Below are 20,545 nucleotides of genomic sequence, written 5' to 3'. Positions count from 1 at the left end.
GCATATGCCAAACACTGCAGAAGCTCAGAAACATATGGGAGAGTTTCTGAGACTTTCAAAGGTTCATATATATGAAGCATACCATATATTTATAATCTACGTATTAGAATGGCGTCATTTTTTAAAGATTGTATCAGCCAAGATAAATAATAACTGATTTTATGTCTATTTATGGTGCAACCTGATGAATGTCTGCTCAGAACCACATTAAGGAAGTGCTTATAATAGTGAAGGACCCAATGCACGCCATCGTGAATGCCCTTTAATTACATGCTATTCATTGAAATAGCTTTTTATATCTTTGTTTCCAAGAGATGATTCTGCAGTTCTTTATACACTTTTCTCAATCTATGCAAGAAATATTTTATTCTCTTGGAAACTATTCCAAACACTACTTTTTTTTTTTAGTATAGGCACCTAGTTGACTATGCAAATTAACACAGGTTCTTCATCCTTACCTGTTTGCAGTTATTAGGTGGAATTATTTTTAATGTTAGCAACAGTGTATTTGTAGAACTAAAGACTGATTATTATTTTTGTGATCCAAACTATCTCACTGACAATAGCAGTGTACTTGAAGGCTTTCCCATAAGTGCTATACCAATACATCATAATAAGTTGTAATGCAGAAGGGATATACTATTTTTCTCATTTTTGATAGCATGCCGTTTTTGTTTTAAAATGTCTTCTGGAAAACTTTCTCTGGAAACAAAATTTGGAATAGTGAAGGTTTTTAAGTAAATGCTCTCCCAAATCAGCTTATTCCTGGCAGAGAGACAGAAATGGAAAATGAAGCATTTCATTAAAGTAAAAGTCTCTTTACTATTAATATACAAATGGTGAAGAGTGACAAATAATTGATATAACTGTAATCCATACTTTCAATATCTTTCATAAATACAAAACTTCAGCATTGCAGTATCTTTTTTTTTTTTTACAGTTTAGAATATATATATACAGCATTTCATAGGGACATAAAATTCTGAAACTATGAACAAATGCACCCCAGTTGTAGGTAACGCAACAGTACAGTAAGTGGATCAGATGGCAGATACCATATGGAATGTTGAAACAAAAGAAATGTTGATGAACAAAAACTGTTAAGTCTTAATTTTACTGTACACAGAATCCAAAATACCTACTAAATGTTCATTTTTTGCAGGATAACTATCCTTGTCAAAGTAGGCTATATATCTGGAGGCTTAAAATGCTCTGTCTCTTTTTTATTATCCACTTATGTACATTCAGAGGCTGTTGTGATGATGGCAACTGTATTAAATTGCATGATTAAGGAAGTAACTCAAAGGTCCCGGGGGAGGGTAGCAGGTGGCTGCAGGGTGCAGTGGTTCCCAATCTACATGGATTGGGTAAGTCCTGCCATTGAAGGCTCCTCATGGCAGTGGCAGAAAGCTCCACTGCTGTTGCTCCTCTGCATTCAGACTTCCAATAGCAGTAGAGGGTGAAAAGGAGTATGTTGTGAACATGTCAGGGGGGACTGGGGGAAGTCTTGGATCAGCAAGATCCAAATCCCTCCTATGCCCCTGAAGAAAATGAATATTAAAAACTGACTACAGAAAAATAGAAAAAAAAAATCCCATTCCCCTGACCTTCTGCCGTGTACACACAACATGGCAGGGCTTAGGATATGAGTAGTCCACAGACTACTCCCTGCCTCCACCTAGGATTGTTCTGCCTGAGATCTCTTTCTGAGAACAAGTCTCCTTACAGTTTCCATTCAAAACAAGCATAGGTTTTTATGTTATTGTCCACCTATTTGTCGTTCTCTGTTGGCTGCACCACTACTTCAGCATTGCCTTCATGGGACCTGTTGCTGTCCTATCCTTTCCCCCATCTTTTCTCTCTTTTTACTGCCCTACTGCGATCACGTGGAATCAGTGGGGCTTCACATTGACAAACTTCAATTGTTTTGTGCCCATCCACACCACACACCCCAGGACAGGTCTACAATAAAATCTTAAATACAAGCAGAATGGAAATCACAATGCCTTTTTAAAGAGAAGTTTTAACTAACAAACTGTAATTGGCCCAAAGAGCTCTGAAGCTTCCCAGCTGCATCAGTAAATTGATCAGGTCTTCAAAATCTAAATGCAGGTTACATTTATACATGAATGGTGGAAATGTTGCAAATTCTGTGACCAGAAGTCGCTCTATCTGGTGAGTGTAATATTACATAGCAATGAAGTTATCGTGTGTAAAAGAATCATCTCACGCGTGGCTACTGACCAGGGTTCTGAAAAAGAAGCATATCTAACTGAATTCCTAAACAGATTCAGGGGACCACTGCAGTAATTTTGTCAAAGATACTAAGTTTTCCTTATAAGACTAGCAGCCAGTGATTTTAACTGATGCTTGGACCTGATGTCCATTCCCTGCATAGAAATGATTGAACTGCATGCTGCAATAAGAGTTCTTGGTCAATAATTTATTGTGACAATGCAAGCAGAGGCAGTGAATTCAATACGAGCTTCGGCAACACTCCTAATAGTTTTATGATCCACTGAAAATTGAGGGATCGTATGTTGCAGATCCTCCCCCCCCCACACACACCTTTTTAGGAAAAAAAGAGAACAGAATTAAATGTTAAGAGTTAGGAATATTAACACAGAAGGCTATTTATTGATAAGATTGCTCTAATAAGCCTTTGCTATGATGATTTAGTTAAATAAGGCAATAATTGAAATGGGGCTTTTGTTTCTCTCATTGCTTTTGTGGGAGATAGCAGTATCTGTTTTGTTTTAATCTTCTTCAAAAGAGCTCTCATTCTCTCTCCCTTAAAGGAAAGTTGAAGACAGACGTCTGAAAACCCATAACTACATTTAGCAACATACTGCACAAATCCAAACAAAATGGCTACTTTACCAGTCTTAGGTAGGTTTGGGTTTTTCATGGTGCCACTGAATAACATGATGGCCCAGGTGTATTTCCATATGCAAGAATGTAAGCAAGTCTGAGGCTCTGTATTCAATGAAACTAGGGATCTATAGGTACATGACTGGAGGTGGGTGTTGTTTTTTGCTTGACTAAAACAGAGTGACATCCTACCCACTCTGTTACTTACCGTGCTAAGCAACAGGGGGAAATGACTCACAGTTTGGCACTTAAATGAACTTATTTCACAATCATTAGACAAATAATTGATTTCTAATACACAGTTCAAAGCTTGGCAATATTTAGTGGGATTTGTCATATGATTACATATTGTCTGTCTCAGTAATTGTTTTATTGTGGAATATTGCTGTATATTTCTGTAGATAGAAACTAGACCTCACACACATACCTGTGAGCTGCTTATGAAGGACAGTTACAATCTTGCATTACCCTACAAGGTGGTATTTGTTTATTATTATTGATCTAGCACTCAAGTTGCCAGATATTCCTATATACTAATAGAAAATTCATTCTCTGAGTGTCAGTCCAAGAAGGAGGTAGGTGGTGGGCAGGGCGGGATTAATGGAGGAAGGAGAAAGTTACATACCATCACATTGATGACAGAGGAATGAATGCTGGCAATTGGGGGAAGGATGGAAAACTTGGGGAGGGGATGAGTATCCTAGAAAGGGGCACTCTCCACACCACAATATTTCAAATGTTTCAAAAGGAGAAGTTGGAACAATGGATTCTAGTTGACAGAAAGCTAAAGCACTGGTATGTGCTATAAAATAAAGCATTAAATATGAAATTAACTACAGTCATTTTGGAGTTGATTTTCACATGTATTGCATTGTTCTGAAATTTAAGAGAATGCCCTATTTAACTCTTAATTGTGGAATTCTATCATGTTGATTTCATTATGCTATTTTTGTACTCGTTGTTTGAAGATAGGTTGCAAAGATGTTGTCAACCACCTAGAGATATTATTTTTTGGTAAAGCATGAACACTATGTAAACCGTCTAAATAAAGCAAAAAGTATTCAAAGTAGTTTAGAAAAACTATATTTGTCTTCAAATAAAGAAAAAAACTGGCTCTGACATATGGCACCACATTATCAGACTGTAGGAACATTAATATTTAGCAGTTCTAGCATGATGACACAGGAAGCCAGTAAACATGTTATGAAAATTTCTAATCAAATAAATATATATTTATACCCATTTCATATATTTCAATAGTGTATGCCAGAGAAGGTGAATGCTTTATCAGGCCATTAGTGGATGGAAACCTTGGGCCCTGCAGTGCAGACCTATCATACCATGAGCCCTTGCTGGGAGCTGCAAGAATCGTCAGGACATGGAGGTGGGGTAGCACCTCCATATCTCTGCCCAACATATCTCTGCACTTCTCCCATAACACCTTCAGCCTTTTGCTCCCTTGTTTGCCACTCAACAATAGCAGTTGCACAATACATTCCTCCCATGCAGGACTACTGTTCCATATATTTATTAACAGCAAAGATTTAAGGGGGATCTGGGAGCCAAATGAATATACTGCAGCTGATGGCAATTTTACCAAGGATCAAAAAAAAAAAGCAAAAAAAAGCACAGTTTTTTATTTGTTATTTTATTTCAATAGCAAGTTACACATCTGTAGAGGCCAACCAAAATTTAACTATTGAAGGGTATGATCCACAAATTGTTCTATTGCCATCACAGCTATCCAGTACAACAAAGGCATGCCTAGGGTTTGGAGACTGCAGTTCAACATTCTATTTTTATTTGGATTTAAATGCATCTTAAGGTTGTCTGCTTAGTTCATTCCCAAACTAGGGAAGATATTGCTGGGAAAAATTATGTATAGAATTCTATGAGAACAGAAACAGCATTTTAAAAGTCAACTGGTTTCTTGGATATATTTTCCTCTATTGTTTAAATGCAGCTCACTCAACCTCTGTCTTATCTTTCTTATCACCTATCATTTGACATTCCTCCTAACACCCACATTTTCCATTGCTTTTATTTTATTTTTGTGTAGTTGGTTTATTAAATTGGTGGTGGAAGTGAAAATTACACAGGGCATGGCCAAGCCTAGAGAAGTTTTTTGGATCTTGGGTTTGAGTTTACGTGAATAACTTTAAAAATATATATTAGAACAAATATGATTATTGTTGTAGTAAACAAATGAAAGCAGAAATGTGCATATTATGTTTCTTTATAAATACATTGAGGCAACTCAGTTGAGCTTGTATTTATTGTTGTAAGACTTGCTTTGAAGCTGAGTGCTATGGTCATAAGTCAGGATTCTTATTTTCACAACAAAATAGGTTTCGACATTTTTAGCTTACACATGATCTTCCAAACATAAATACAAAGTATCTGAAGCACTGAAATTTCTGTGGACTTTTGATAGTTAGGATGTGATCAATGTCTTCATCAAAATAGTTCACAACTTTTGTTAAAATCTGTACATCAAACCTACAAACCCTTCATTGTCTGGTGTGAAGTGCAGGGTTAACAGCATAAGGAGGTTGTCTACTCTGTGTCAAAGATCAGCTGCAGTCAAGTCACTATTTAGCTTTGCCAGCTACATATATCTAATTTCTAATGGAGCCTAATATTATATCTATATATATATAATTTGTTTATATATATATATTCTTTTAAAGGCAACCAAAATCTTTTAAAATTTCAAGTACAAACAAATATAAATGTATATGGCACTTTCTCTCAGGGTTTAATTTCCATTGTAAGTGGTACGGCTGTCAGGTGTACAGTCTGTGGCTAAGGGGGTTTCTTGAATTTTTATAAATAGATTTCTTCAGTGATAAAATAAATTACAATATTTATATTGGCTGATTTGCCAAACTGAGACCACGGGACTGATGTCATCCAGGACTACAGACTAAAACTATTGAAATAAAGTGAAAATGGACAGTCAACAGAAGTCATTTGAACTACGGTACTTCTGAGAATTATTCCATCTTAAGTTGCCCAAGAAACTAAGGTCAGCTGTAAAGTTTTGGTCACAGATTTATTTGAATCCAAATGCCTTTTATTCCCCTCTAGACAGCTGTAGTTGTTGTATTATGCTTTGCTATCATCTTCTTTTGACTGGATGATGTCATTAGAAACTTTGATTTCTATAGTATCTGAATTTAAAACTTCTTTTCCATTTTCTTCCTTTAATGGCAGTTTCCTGTGAGAAAGTAAGGAAAAACCAAAATATTACATTGTAAATTCATGGGTGATTTTTTTTGGGGGGGAGGGGGGTTAGATCATTTTTCTCTTATTCAGATTTTGTTGAGAGCACTACACTGCCGCAGTGGCAAATCTTTAAGTTTCTCTATGCGTCTCTTCCTCCCCACCCCACCTTCCACCACTGTTAACAATGTGCAACACTACCCAAAAAAAATTGTTCATACAATTGCATCAAGTTTCATTTTGTGAAGTATTTTACTGATGCCCATGTGTTGTTGTCTTTCATGCTCAATAGAAGCTTTTCTTCTAGTAGAAATAGGCTTAATTGTGTTTTTAACATTGTTGTAAAGCACTTGGAGACTTTCCCATAAAAAGTGATTAACAAATATAAGAAATACTACTACTAGCAGGCAGGACCCCCCAATCCAGATTGGGAGTGGGGGTGGGCAGCAATTTAAAGTTTCTCCTTCTCTCTCCAGGGTCCCAAAGCAGATCAGGCATTCCCACACCTGCCATTTACATTTGATTGATTTCAAAGGGATGTCCATTTAACCAGCTACATTTGGATTGGGACAAATAGAAAATATATATTATATGATGGAAGGAGCATCAATATGATATGTTGTAAGGTACACTAAGATTACTTTCCCCCATAGTTCTGGGAGGACAGTTGTTGTTAGTGCACAACCTACAGCCTATACATTATGGAGATGGTAGGGTGATCTGGACCTAGGTCACAGACCCACTTACATGGGTTCAGCCATGAGTCATCCCTTCTGCTCATTCAGTTCTTAGTAGCAGCCAACACAAGGCAGCTACCCTGACCTTTTTAGCTAGCAGCTATTGTTCTTAGAGAATGCTAATTCTGTAACGCATCAGACTATAGTTGGGACTTTCCTATTGATGTCAAAAATTACAATGCTCCAGAGGCAGGGGTCAAGGCAGCGAGCAACCACAGCACCTGCTTGAGCTAGTTTCTGATGTTCAACACTGAGCTGAGGGTCAACCACAGAGTTCCTGTTTGATAGCCCCAATTTATAAAAATTGGAACATCAATCTGCTGCAACTAAAGCGTAAGTTGATTAATAGGAAGAAACACAAGGCTTGAGAGAAACACGTCCATAGAAGGACAGCATCGGGGTGCCAACTTGAGTAAACTAGGGTGGGGCAGGTAAACCCTGCTCCATATAATCAATCAAATGACATGGTGCATGCACTCCATTTGAAGGGCAATACCCATCAACTTAGGGGATGGTCCCCTCAAATATTTTATTGGGGGGGGGTATGAAGACCACGTTGACCCCTAGGAGTTGGTTCCTGTGCTGCAGACCAATCAGGGGAGTGCAATGGGGATGGGCAGGGTACAGTAGGGAATCACATATGTGTAGATAATGTGCATTAGAACTTATGCCTCTCATCCAGTCTTGGGAGATTAATCTGCTGGACATTTACTTTTGAATATACAGGGTGTGAAGTTATTAAAATGTGGACTACATACTCTGGTTCTGTTAATGGTGTTGTTTCATTGGGTTCATTTACTGGACTTCCATCTTCGTGATTGGTAATTCTTTCATCCTCTGTTCTCATTTCAACTATCGGCTCTTTTGATCCGTCTTTCCTAAAGAACATTGAAAGATTCTTAGCCTCACTTCCTTTGTGATAAAAATATGTTGCATTTTATTAATTGTCAGTATTCTGCTTTCAGAATCATGGAAGAAAAGCAAAAGGCAACTATAATTAATACTGATAAAAATATTTCAACATTTATTACACCCATCATTGTCACCTCATACATTATCATACATTTTAAGCTCAAACTAATATGCAAAAATAAATGTTATATCTAAATAATAATTTGAGAGTACCAAATTGGATTTTTCAAAAACTAACATAGAGGCTAGCAAACTATCTGATCTATTCAGCATGACAAATGATAGTAGCCATATTATAGTTTCAACTTATATAGATTACCTTAATATGCTTTTCTGAATAAAAGGAGAAAAACTAATGCCTTTCTCATGGAAACTGATGGTAAGATTTTCAGAGCTGTAACGATATGCTTGCATAGACTTGCCAAGTTCATTAATGTGTTATGTTAGAAAACCCTTTTCCTTTTCATCAAAGTAGCATCAAACGTGTGGGGCAGGGGATGAAATCATTTTTGAGTGCTGCTTATATATAAGGACTTTTAACTCCCATTGCTTAAAAATATGGGAAACTGTTCCGCATCTACCTAACTCTCTCACTGAAAGCCACCAGCAAAACATAAATGTGCTTAATTTTGGCTGAATGGGATTCATTATGTCTTCAGTCTCAGTACTGACTGAAAGCAGCTTTCCAGGGTTTTTAGACAATGGTCCTTCCAAGTGGTCCCTGGAGATTCCAGGGATTAAAGCTTGGATATTTTGCATGTTCTCTATCACTGAACTACAGCCCCTTCTAACACTGAAGCCTCAGCACAAATGTCTATTAAAAAAACTTTTAAAAAATTGTAACATGCAATATGTAATTCTGCCTTTCCTTGGCAATATGGCCCATCAATAAAAATGCATAGGAGCAGGCTGTACAGCTGCGATCCTAAGGACATTTATTAAGGAAGCAGCATTGGGTTTTCTTAATATTGATGTGGTCAATGGTGCTACTCAGAGGTGTATGTTTGTAATTATAACCTGCATGGAAGCACATCTGTGAGCTCTTGGCAATTCAACACACCTGCAGTCTCTTAACAATTTAACTAATTAGCCGGGGGGAGTTTACCTGCTGCACCGAACGCAGCAATGTGATAGGGTAATTGATTATTTTGAAAACTGCATTTAAGTTGATCAAATGCTTTGTATGATACTGGCTGGAGTGGAGTGGTGAGAAGGGTTGTTTTGCAGCTGTTTGATCATATTATTTAAAAATAAAAGATAAGCAAAGATATCGTGGGCAAGTTTTTATTCCATCGCCCCAGCCGCTGCGCTCAGTTGGTGAAGAAAGTCCAACAGAAAGTCCAATTGGACTGACCTGCAAGGACTGGAGGGGCATGTCTGGAGTTAAAGAACACAATTTGTGCCAGTCACCTGTTGGCACACCATTGAAATAGTGCAGCGGGCCATAAAGAAGCTGTAGTTAAATGACACAGTGAATAAGCTTTCTCAGCCTTGGAGACCCAAGGTTGTTCTGTGAATGGCAGTTCGTGACAGATTCACAATTCACATATGCTTGTCCTTTGGCTAAACGTTGCGACTAATACTCACAGATATGCAGCCTTCCCCTCCTCTAGCTCTTTACTCTTCCCACTGGAGCCACTCTTCTTTCCACAGATCCTTCTGGTGATGCACATCAGCAATCCACATTGCCTTACAAAGAAGCAGCTGACATCAGTCACGACAAGGATTAATAAAAGGGCAGCTACACCCAGTCCAATGACTGCACCGAGTCCAAGTCCATTAAAAAGTGTGTCTTGAAAACAAACAAAATAGACAAAGGCAATCCGGTTAATCTACTGTGATGCATTCACAAAGGGAAGAGCTTATATGTCTTGATGGCAGGCCTACTTTTGCACATTAAAGGCCTTAAAATACTTCAGACTTTTCTAGCAAAACAATTTTCTTCTACTGCAATGCAGTATGCATTGTGCCTGATGGCTTTAAAGCATGGTAGTTACATGCAAACTAGGAAGAGTGTTTTGTCAGGTAATTTAGCTACAGAATTCAATGGCTGATCATGTACTTTGGAGATAATCAAACATTATAGCTCAAAAGGGTTGTTATTTTTAGAACATGCATTATTTGATTGATGGTTTGTCAGATCCCATCATTCCACTGTTGAACGAAACAGAAAGGTTATATGTAAATACTTTTTTAAATGCTACGGTTAGTACAAATAGACACTTTTCAAAGTTAATTGTGCAGCTATTAGTTCACACTTGATGAACTCCAAATATATTTTTGTACTTATTCCAGTGTAAACACACAGAACTTCATTAAGTTTACTCTGGAGTTGAAGCAGAATAAAAATTGGTTGAAAATGTTTATCCAGACTACACGTCCATGCAATTGGCCTTTGGCAGAAAAGATCGTTTGGGAGGGATAGGGTACCTTATCTGAAGGTAATAAATAAATATAAAAATGTAGTTTTAAAACTATTAATTTCAAAATTCAACACTTTCAATCTTTATTCCAGTAAATTATTTTACATAACTTTCCTATCCCACCCAAGTGCATTATAGTAGACAGAGATCATCTAAGCCTACAAAACAAAATATTGAATTGCATAATTGCATATAACTGGCTGGTTGTGTCACGCCTTTGCAGCTCTAGCAAGATCTGGCATATTAGGAACATAGGATGCTGTGTTGCCTTGTATCACACCATTGGTCCCTCTAGCTCACAACTGTCTACACCTGGGATGGGGAACCTGTTGCTGGACTCCACCACCTATCACCCTTGAACATTGGCCATGCTGACACTGAAAGGGATCCAGCTTCATGTGGAAGGCCACAGCTTTCCATCTCTAGTGTACACTGACCACCAGCAGCTGGAGATGTTGGGATTTAACGGGAACCTTTTCAAATGTGCTTTGCTACTGATTACAATCCTGACATCTCCTTAGCAACAGTAACAACACTACCCTCTTTTCTGCAGTAGTAATAGCTCTGATATCTGTGTTCCAAGATATAGCTGGGCCTTGAATGTCAAAAAATGCCAGGGCGGGCTGTTGTCATATGGCCTTTACTCAACCCTTAGGAAGAATGGACATAGATAGTGGTGGTGAAGAATTTATTTATTTATTAGCTAATTATTTTTAATGCCCTTTATCAGCTATGATCCCAGGGTGATAATTTAAAACCAATACAAAATGCAACCATAATACAATGTAGCAAGAGGACAACCTTCGGCTTAGTAAGCATGTTACAAAAAGCCAAACCATGGCTTAGTGTAAACAAGCATGCACATGGCTGCCACACTCCATGAATCCTGCTGCTGATCTGCAGCTCTGAGCTAAGCCCTGTGGTGCTTGATCTGTAATGGTAGATTCACATATGCTATAGTCATATGTTGGTGAACATTAATGTATTCAGCGGCTCTGGGTATAACAGATAAATTCTTCGTTGATGTAATTTACTGCTGTACAGCTCAAAGCAGATCTTTGAGATCTTCAGATATTTGTGCCAAATATTTGTGTTGAGGTAGCTTTGTGAAACTGAGACTCAGGCTTAACTTTAGTCAAACCTGGAATCTATTCCACTAGCCCAATGACCTTTTTAATGCCAGGGGAGGGAGCAAAACGAATACAGTTTGGAAAGGGGAGAAAAATGAAATTGAGAAATAGTATGGGAAGAGGCCCCTTAATTCCCCCATCCCATTTCCCTGGTCCAAATGGCTGCATTGCCAAACAACTGGTGTTAATACTTTGGTTTTAACTTACAATTTGTTGAAGAGTGAATGGTCATTTATGATTAAGTTTTTGGAACCCAAATTCCATACAAGTGAGCTGAATTTATGTGGATTTCACTTCAAAATCTGAATGAAATGGCCTTTTGGTATGTTCTCCGCCCCCACTTTCTAGCCTGTCTCTCAGAATTGCCTTGGGTTAAAATGGAAATCATGCCAAACCCCAAGTTCCCCCTACATACACTACATCACATCTCACACTATCAGCAAAAATGGCTTTGTCCCCTTCTCCCTGTGGGAGAATTTTGTGGACAGTGCTCTGCCCACCAATAAATCTAAAGCCTACCATCTTTTCTTGCAATGCTGATGGATTTCAGGCAGTGAGCTTAACATTACTGTTAGGCTTTTCTTTCTGTGCAAATGCTTATTGTTTTGTACAGAACTGAGTCACAAGATTGGCTCAGGGTAAATCCTGTATAAGCAGAGAGCTGCAGAGGCTGCAAGGCATTGATTGTATCCAACAATCCACAAGTGGCATTCTGCTTGCACAGTAAATCTTCCCCTTCTCCCATCCCTGCTTCAGAAGGTCCCCAAACCCTCTACAGAAGATTCTGAGGGTGCATAAGAAGGGGGCTGCTGGAGATAGGGAAGGAGAAATTTCCATTTCATAAGTGGGAGCCTGCTACATGAGGGTGGCAGCATTGGATAAAACCCTAAATTTGTGCATCCCTAGTGTGCAAGTCTGGCAGGTAGAATCCTCCCACTACATAAATGGGTGAACAAGACTTGATTAAGTAATGCTATCCATTACAACTATGGTCTGATCATGTGCTTTCAACTCACTCTTTGGTGAGTTCCTAAAACTATAAAGCCCCATTTAATCATCTTGCTCCTGCTGAGAATAGCACATCCCTTTATACTTTCACTTTAAGTTCTTGGGGTTTTTTTATTATGTGATGTTTTAATTTATTAATTAATTGAGTGGAGCAATTAATAGTTCTAATCCCATTAGCAACAGAACTGATTAGAATTTCATGGTTGAAGGAGACAAGAAGTGATCGGATTCACGAAGGGATATAAGCAAGAAAGGAGACAACCTCAACAGGTGCTAAACTTAATTAGCCAAAGAAGCAGCACAACAAACATTATCTTCAAGTTGCCCCTAATGAGCAGTTTATATCCAAAATGCATTGAGATGCATTTCTTCATGTTATATTGCTTCATGACACTTGCAGAGATTATTTTCTCTCTTGTTTCTTTGTTGTCCCCCCCCCCCAATCCACCAAAGAAACTTGCATACAAGCTTCTGCATTGGGACTGTTCTTTGGGACGCAACCCCATAAATACGACAAATAGCTGGGGAAGAGAGAAGTCCTTACTTCCAGCCCTCTTGGAAATCCTGATCACATAATTGGAGACAGATTCTGAGCACCCAACTCTCAACTAAAGATGTCCAGTGTGCAAAAAGCAAAATAAACCAAAGCAGACTCCCCCCCCCATAAAAAAGCTCAGATTTTTATTTTTCTCTCCCCCTAAGGGAAGAATAGCAACTTTGTAGAATTTTCTCCACCACTTTCTTGTGGTGATCACCACCATAGAGCTTGAGCTACTGTTACATAAATGGCTACAGAGAAAATGAAAGCCTTTTCAGAAAGCAGAATAAGGAGAGATGGTTTTGCAAAGCAATGCAGTTATGAAGCAAACATACATCAAATTGTAAAGAAAGGAAGTAAAATATTGAATTTTATGGGCAACACTCTGTGTAATGAAAATCTCAAATCTCAGTTGATCACATATTTTCATACTTAATTCTAGTGAATTGAGCGTTGGCAATTTGCAATTGAGAAGTCAACATTTTGCAAGCTAGTTACAGATTTTAAAATAGTGGGCTGTATAAAATTTGCTAATTTGGATCCTGTGTTTATTTTGATTGACATTTGTCAAAAATGTACTGGTTCCACAATTCTATCACTTTCAAATATGAATAGCTTTTCATAAATGAAAATAGCATGCCTTATCTATGGTCCTGTCAAGTTAACTATAATGTTCAATAAGCGTTACTCAAAAACTTTTGAATGTGTTATCACTCCCAACCCTTTTAATTACAAATATGTTAACTATGACAGAGGGCTTTGTTCTGAAAATATTCCATCAAAGCAGAATCAGACAAATGAGTTGACATGTGAAAATTAGTATTAGCAGGTAGTACCATCAATATATAGCAGAGGTAGCCAACATGGCTCCTTCTATATGTAATTAGAATAAAACTTCCAACATCTCTGATCATTGGCCATGCTGGTGAGGCTGATGGGAGTTCTAATAACATCTGAAGGACACCACAAAGCTGTGTTTTAAAGTACAGCATTTTAAAAATGATTCTGAGTACCTGTGGTTGCAGGAAACTAGCTGCATGTGACAATTTAGGGCTCAGATGGGCAGTGTATCCAACCAGTTCAATACTTCAGGAAGCCATGTAAATTATGTGGACCACTCATTACCTGCACTGCTCTATTCTTCTGTTTTAGCTTAGAAAAAGAGGGCCTTAATGTAATCTGTTGTAATATTTACCTGCATGGGAATAAAGGATTGTATCCAGTGCTAGTATTACTCAGAATAAGCTCATGGAAATGCATTTGTTAGTGGTGTTCATTAGTTTGAATGTGTCTACTCTGAGTGGTCCATGGGGTCATGAAGAGTCGGACACGACTAAACGACTAAACAACAACACTCTGAGTCAAACTAGCATTGCCTACAGCCCATAATTACTAATTTTAAAAGATAATAATAATAATAATAATAATAATAATAATAATAATAATAATAATAATTTTTATTTATTTCCTGCCCTCCCCAGCCGAAGCCGGGCTCAGGGCAGCTAACAACACTAAAACAGTGCAACATTATAAAAACATTATAAAAATTAATTAAAATCAAAATTGATGGCAACCATAAACTAAAGTTTTGTAAAGATTGCCAAAGGAGGGAGTCAGGCTGCGCCCTGACCAAAGGCCTGGTGGAACAGCTCTGTCTTGCAGGCCCTGCGGAAAGATGTCAAGTCCTGCAGGGCCCTTGTCTCTTGTGACAGAGCGTTCCACCAGGTTGGAGCCACAGCCGAAAAAGCCCTGGCTCTAGTTGAGGCCAGCCTAACCTCTCTGTGGCCTGGGACCTTCAAGATGTTTTTATTTGAAGACCGTAAGTTCCTCTGTGGGGCATACCAGGAGAGGCGGTCCCGTAGGTACGAGGGTCCTAGGCCGTATAGGGCTTTGAAGGTTAAAACCAGCACCTTAAACCTGATCCTGTACTTCACCAGGAGCCAGTGCAGCTGGTATAGCACCGGATGAATGTGGTCTTGCAGCGAAGACCCCGTAAGGAGTCTCACTGCGGCATTCTGCACCCGCTGGAATTTCTGGGTCAGTCTCAAGGGCAGCCCCACATAGAGCAAGTTACAATAATCCAGTCTGGAGGTGACCGTCACGTGGATCACAGTGGCTAGGTCAGGGCGAGAGAGGTAAGGAGCCAACTGCTTACCTTGGCGGAGATGAAAAAATGCCGCCTTTGTTATAGCTGCAATCTGCGCCTCCATGGAGAGGGAGGTATCGAAGATTACACCCAAACTCTTAACGGACGGTGCTGACACTAATTGCACCCCCGCAAGAGATGGGAGTTGCCCCCTCAATCCCATATCGTCCCGTCCCAGCCAGAGGACCTCTGTCTTCGAAAGATTTAACTTCAACTGGCTCCCACGTAACCATCCAGCCACAGCTTCCAAGCATCTGATCAGTGTGTCTGGGGCCGAGTCAGGATGGCCATCCATCAACAGATAAGAGTTGGGTGTCATCAGCATACTGATGGCAGCCCAGCCCAAAACTGGGGGCACATAAAGATGTTAAAAAGCATCGGGGAGAGTATTGCACCCTGGGGCACTCCACACACCAAGGAGAGGCGGGATGACAATTCCCCCCCAAGCGCCACCCTCTGTCCCTGACCAGAGCGAAACGAGCGCAGCCATTGAAGGACTGTGCCCTGGATCCCCACGTTGGCAAGGCGGTGGTCCAGGAGTTCGTGATCGACCATGTCGAAGGCTGCTGACAGGTCTAGAAGAATCAGCAGCCCCGACCTACCTCGATCCAGCTGCCTGCGGAGATCATCTGTTAGGGCGACCAGAGCCGTCTCGGTCCCATGACCAGCGCGGAAGCCGGACTGGAATGGATCCAGAGCCGATGTTTCATCCAGAAACCTACCAAGCTGTTCAGCAACCACTCTCTCAATCACCTTACCCAGGAATGGAAGATTCGAAACCGGGCGGTAATTGGATAGATCTAAGGGATCTAATGATGTTTTCTTTAAAAGCGGGCACACCACTGCCTCCTTCAGTTCCCCTGGGAATGACCCGGTGCCAAGGGACAAATTGATGATATCCCCCAGGGGGGCCCGCACCTCGTCTGGACATGCTCTAATCAGCCAGGACGGGCACGGGTCGAGAGGACAAGTGGTGGGCTTTCCAGCTCGGAGGAGTCTGTCCACATCGGCTGGGGATATCCGGTCAAAGTGGTCCAATACTGGACCCGAGGACAGTCGAGGGGCCTCCAGTTCCTTTATTGTATCCAAATTGGCAGGGAGGTCATGGCGGAGCAACAGGACCTTCACCGCACAAAAGCTCGCAAATGCCTCACAGCTGTGTGTCAAATTGTTATTTAAATTTGGCTGTCCTTCGAGGGACGTTAAAGGCCGAATTATACTAAATAATTGCGCCGGGCGAGAGCTAGCGGATGCAATGGAGGCCGAGAAGTAGGACTTCTTAGTGGCCTTCACTGCCATCTCGTAGGTTTTCATAAAAACCCTATAAGATGTTCTTGAAGCTCCATCACGGGCACCCCGCCATACTCGTTCTAGCCGTCTGAGGTCCCACTTCATTTTCTGGAGCTCCTCGGTAAACCAGGGAGCCCGGTTTCTGCGGGGTCGCAGAGGGTGCTTTGGTGCGATCTCATTGATGGCTACCAGGAGCTGGGTATTCCAGCCCTCAACAAGCTCAGTCAATGAGTCACCAGGGGGAGAAAGGTCCCGCAAGGCTTGACAGAATCTATCAGGGTCCATCAGCCTCTGCGGGCGAGCCCAAATCGGCTCGCAACCTAAGCAGGGTGGGGGTGGAACGTCAATCCTGGCTTTCAGAGCGTAGTGATCAGACCATGGCACCTTCATCGAAGGAAACATGATCACGTCTATACCGACGCCAAAGATCAAATCCAGGGTGTGGCCTGCTTGATGTGTGGGGCCCGAAACAAACTGGGAGAGCCCTAGTGTCGCCATGGAAGACACCAGGTCCAGAGCCTGTGAGGAGGGAGTGGCATCAGCATGGATGTTGAAGTCCCCCAATACCAATAGGTTAGGGAACTCCAAGGCCCAGCCGGCCACTGCCTCCAGCAGGCCTGACAGGGTGGCTGCTGGTGCGCTAGGTGGCCGGTACACCAGACAGACAGCCAAGCTCACCTCGGAGCCCCACACTAGGCCAACACATTCAATGCCGGGGATCGATGGCGATGGTAGAGCCCTGAAAAAACAATCTTCCTGGATTAATAATGCCACCCCTCCCCCCGACCTACAGTCCATGACTGGTGGAGGACGGAGAAACCCGGGGGCGCCATCTCTCGTAAGGTAACAGTATCCCCTTCGCGCACCCAGGTCTCCGTCACACAAGCCAGGTCGACCCCCTGCGAGATGAAGAAATCTCGCAGGGTGGCGGTTTTGTTGCCTATAGACCTGGCATTGCACAACACCAGTGACGGAGGTGAGTAATCCTTGCTCACCCTACCCTCGTCTCTTGGGATGGGGCGCAGATTGGAAGGGGTACGAGCATATCCGGATCTCGATCCCCTTCGCCTATGACATCTGCCCCCACCGCCATACCTCCCTCGCCCCTCCACAGTAGGAATCCCAAGCCTCATACTCGCCTCCATTTACAAAATATAAAAGCAAACAAACAAAAAACAATTACACCAAAACAAAACCAATCCCTTTGAAAAACTCAAAGATAAGGTGTGGGATTGGCTACATTATTTTCAAGTAAGAGAGGCCTATAATTTAGATAAAAAGATTGGCTTCCAGGTGGAAAAATCAAAGTTAGAAACTGAATTGTTAGAACCCAATGCTAAGATATTATCAAGAATGCATAATCTGCTGTTGAAATGGAATACTGTGGATGAGACAGTGAAATCTACTATGATTAAATGGGCACAAGATGTTGGACATAACATTATGTTTGCTGACTGGGAACAGTTATGGACCACCGGAATTAAATTTATGGCATGCAATGCCTTAAGGGAGAATATTATGAAAATGATGTATAGGTGGTACATGACCCCAGTCAAGCTTGCAAAAATTTACCATTTGCCCGATAACAAATGCTGGAAATGTAAAGAAACTGAAGGTACATTCTTTCACCTTTGGTGGACATGCCCAAGGATTAAGGCTTTCTGGGAAATGATTTATAATGAAATGAAAAAGGTATTTAAATATACTTTCTTGAAGAAACCAGAGGCCTTTCTCCTGGGCATGGTTGGCCAATTGGTGCCAAAGAAGGATAGAATTTTCTTTTTGTATGCCACAGCAGCAGCAAGAATTCTTGTTGCAAAGCGCTGGAAGGCACACGATCTACCCACCTTGGAAGAATGGCAGATGCAAGTAATGGACTACATGGAAATGGCAGAAATGACTGGCAGAGTACGAGATCAAGGAGAAGAGCAGGTGGAAGAAGATTGGAAGAAGTTTAAAAACTACTTACAAAAACATTGTAAAATCTTTGAATGTTGAGGACATTGAAATGAAAAGAAGAGGTTCAAGTGACTAAGATAAATAAGAATATGAAAGAAGGGATAGACATTGGATGAAAATTTGAATAATATATTACTTGAAGGAATTTTTAAAGGATAAAACTAATATAAATGAATTTGCTAAATTAAATTTGAAGTGGAATACAAGAAAGGAGGGCGGGTGGAAGTCAAGAAAATAAGGCTATGAAGGATATGAATTTGAAAAGAGTGTTCTTTTTCTTCTTCTTTTTCTTTTTTATGTTAAGTGTTTGTATTTTTGTGGTTTGTATTTCTTTTGTGTTTTTCTTATTTATTGTTTATAATTTCTTTATTGTGGAAATTAATAAAATATCATTAAAAAAAAACAACAACCAATCCCCACCCCAGTCAACAACCATCCCACCCCAACCCAAAATAAAAATACATGGGTAAAAACCACCGTTTATGGTGGTACAACAAAGTAAAAAGTAAAAACACTTTTAAAACACTTTAAAATATATAAAAACATTTTAAACATTTGCTGCTGCAGCACCAGTGTCCTTAAAGTTGTGGCGGTGGTGAGTGTGGGCCCCGCCCCCCGGGCCTGGTGGAGAATGAGCTTGCAGGGGGAAGAGCCCTCCCCACAAACTCACGGCAGAGTGGCAGCAGCAATGTCCCGAGGCCTCCTTGGAGCCTTATATGCTGAGGTGGAGTATGGGGCCCGCCCCCAGGCCCAAGATGGAGAATGGGCTTGCAGGGGGAGCGGTCCTCCCCACAAACTCACGGCAGAGCGGCATCAGCAATGTCCCAAGGTCTCCTTGGAGCCTTATATGCTGAGGTGGAGTATGGGGCCCGCCCCCAGGCCCAAGATGGAGAATGGGCTTGCAGGGGGAGCGGTCCTCCCCACAAACTCACGGCAGAGCGGCATCAGCAATGTCCCAAGGTCTCCTTGGAGCCTTATATGCTGAGGTGGAGTATGGGGCCCGCCCCCAGGCCCAAGATGGAGAATGGGCTTGCAGGGGGAGCGGTCCTCCCCACAAACTCACGGCAGAGCGGCATCAGCAATGTCCCAAGGTCTCCTTGGAGCCTTATATGCTGAGGTGGAGTATGGGGCCCGCCCCCAGGCCCAAGATGGAGAATGGGCTTGCAGGGGGAGCGGTCCTCCCCACAAACTCACGGCAGAGCGGCAGCAGCCGAAATCACCATGACATTCATGTCAAATGATGGTTCAGTAAATGGGAATGGAATACAAACAATATTTCTTACTGGTCCCAGTTTATTTCAATTTGAAATAGTAGATATCGAAGACCAAGCTTTGGAAGGTGAAAGTATTACCAACAAAATCTCAGGGTGGTGACTCTATATAGCTTGTCAGACACTGTGCCCTCCTTGGATTACAAGTAGGATTTTCTTTTTTTAATATGATTAATAAATTATCAGAGTAAAAATTAATTACACAGTTGCTAAGAGCTATTCCTCATATGTTATTTTCCTCTAGCATCTATATTTTGGAATCAGAATAGGAAAAGGGAATCTTCACCCTTGGGACTGAATCCAGCTCTCCTGGCATAATAGGCCCTTGGGATTGTTCCGAGGCCACACCCTCTCTCCCTAGACCATGCCCCTGCTCCGTGCCTTCCTCGGATTGTTTTGACTGGCCAGGGTATGTCTATAACTGTGAAAATGCATCTTGATTTCCTATATGCAGGATGGGAAAATGTCTATGTGGAGAGAGGCCCCCTGTCTTTTACGTGGCTGCTGTAGTCTACCAAGGGCAAGAGTAACCTCCATTGCTCCACCCACTTTTGTTTCTGGCCCTGCCCACAGCTGACATGCAGTCCCCATAAGTTTCCTTTTGAAAAAATGTGATTCTTGGACTGAAAGGTATGGAATCTTACTGGAGGAGCACCACATGCTGGTCACCCCCACTCTCATGATGCTTTAAGGCAGGTCTCTGACCTAAGACGGAACAGGTATACACAAGTTTAATAAGGAAGCAGGCACTTGCGTAGCTCTTTTGAAAAATGCTACTAAAATCACAGGCCTGAAATTCTTATGTTGTATGGCATAGCACCTTTCCCCCTACCTGCTGCCATGTGTACAGCCAAGTTTTAACTGATGCATATATGTCACACTCCCACAATACTATTGGTATTGTACTAGGGCTGTATCCCAGATTTGACCAAATCTCAAGCCAAGTCAACCTGATTCAGGTGGGTCAGCTTTGGTTGATTTGAAGTTGAGGCCTAAGGATAACTGATAGATTATTTTTATTGTTAATAGGAGCTG

At 41.1% G+C, this 20,545-nt stretch overlaps 1 protein-coding gene across 1 annotated transcript in view; it reads right to left on the bottom strand.

The window, feature by feature from the left end:
• Nucleotides 1-797: 797 nt before the first annotated feature.
• NCAM2 (neural cell adhesion molecule 2) overlaps nucleotides 798-20,545 on the bottom strand; it is a 215,440-nt gene continuing 195,692 nt past the window's right edge. The window contains exons 16-18 of the mRNA XM_081858463.1: nucleotides 9,333-9,537; nucleotides 7,592-7,711; nucleotides 798-6,091 (exon numbers count right to left, since the gene is read on the bottom strand). Of these exons, the coding sequence (XP_081714589.1) occupies nucleotides 5,980-6,091; nucleotides 7,592-7,711; nucleotides 9,333-9,537 (437 nt within the window). The 3' untranslated portion in view covers nucleotides 798-5,979. The remainder of the gene's footprint in view (nucleotides 6,092-7,591; nucleotides 7,712-9,332; nucleotides 9,538-20,545) is intronic.

The sequence above is a fragment of the Podarcis erhardii genome, assembly GCF_964252035.2.
Source record: "Podarcis erhardii genome assembly, chromosome: 4".
Lineage (NCBI taxonomy): Eukaryota > Metazoa > Chordata > Lepidosauria > Squamata > Lacertidae > Podarcis > Podarcis erhardii.
The sequence above is the reverse complement of the archived record's forward strand: the minus strand, read 5'-3'. Positions and strand labels throughout refer to the sequence as shown.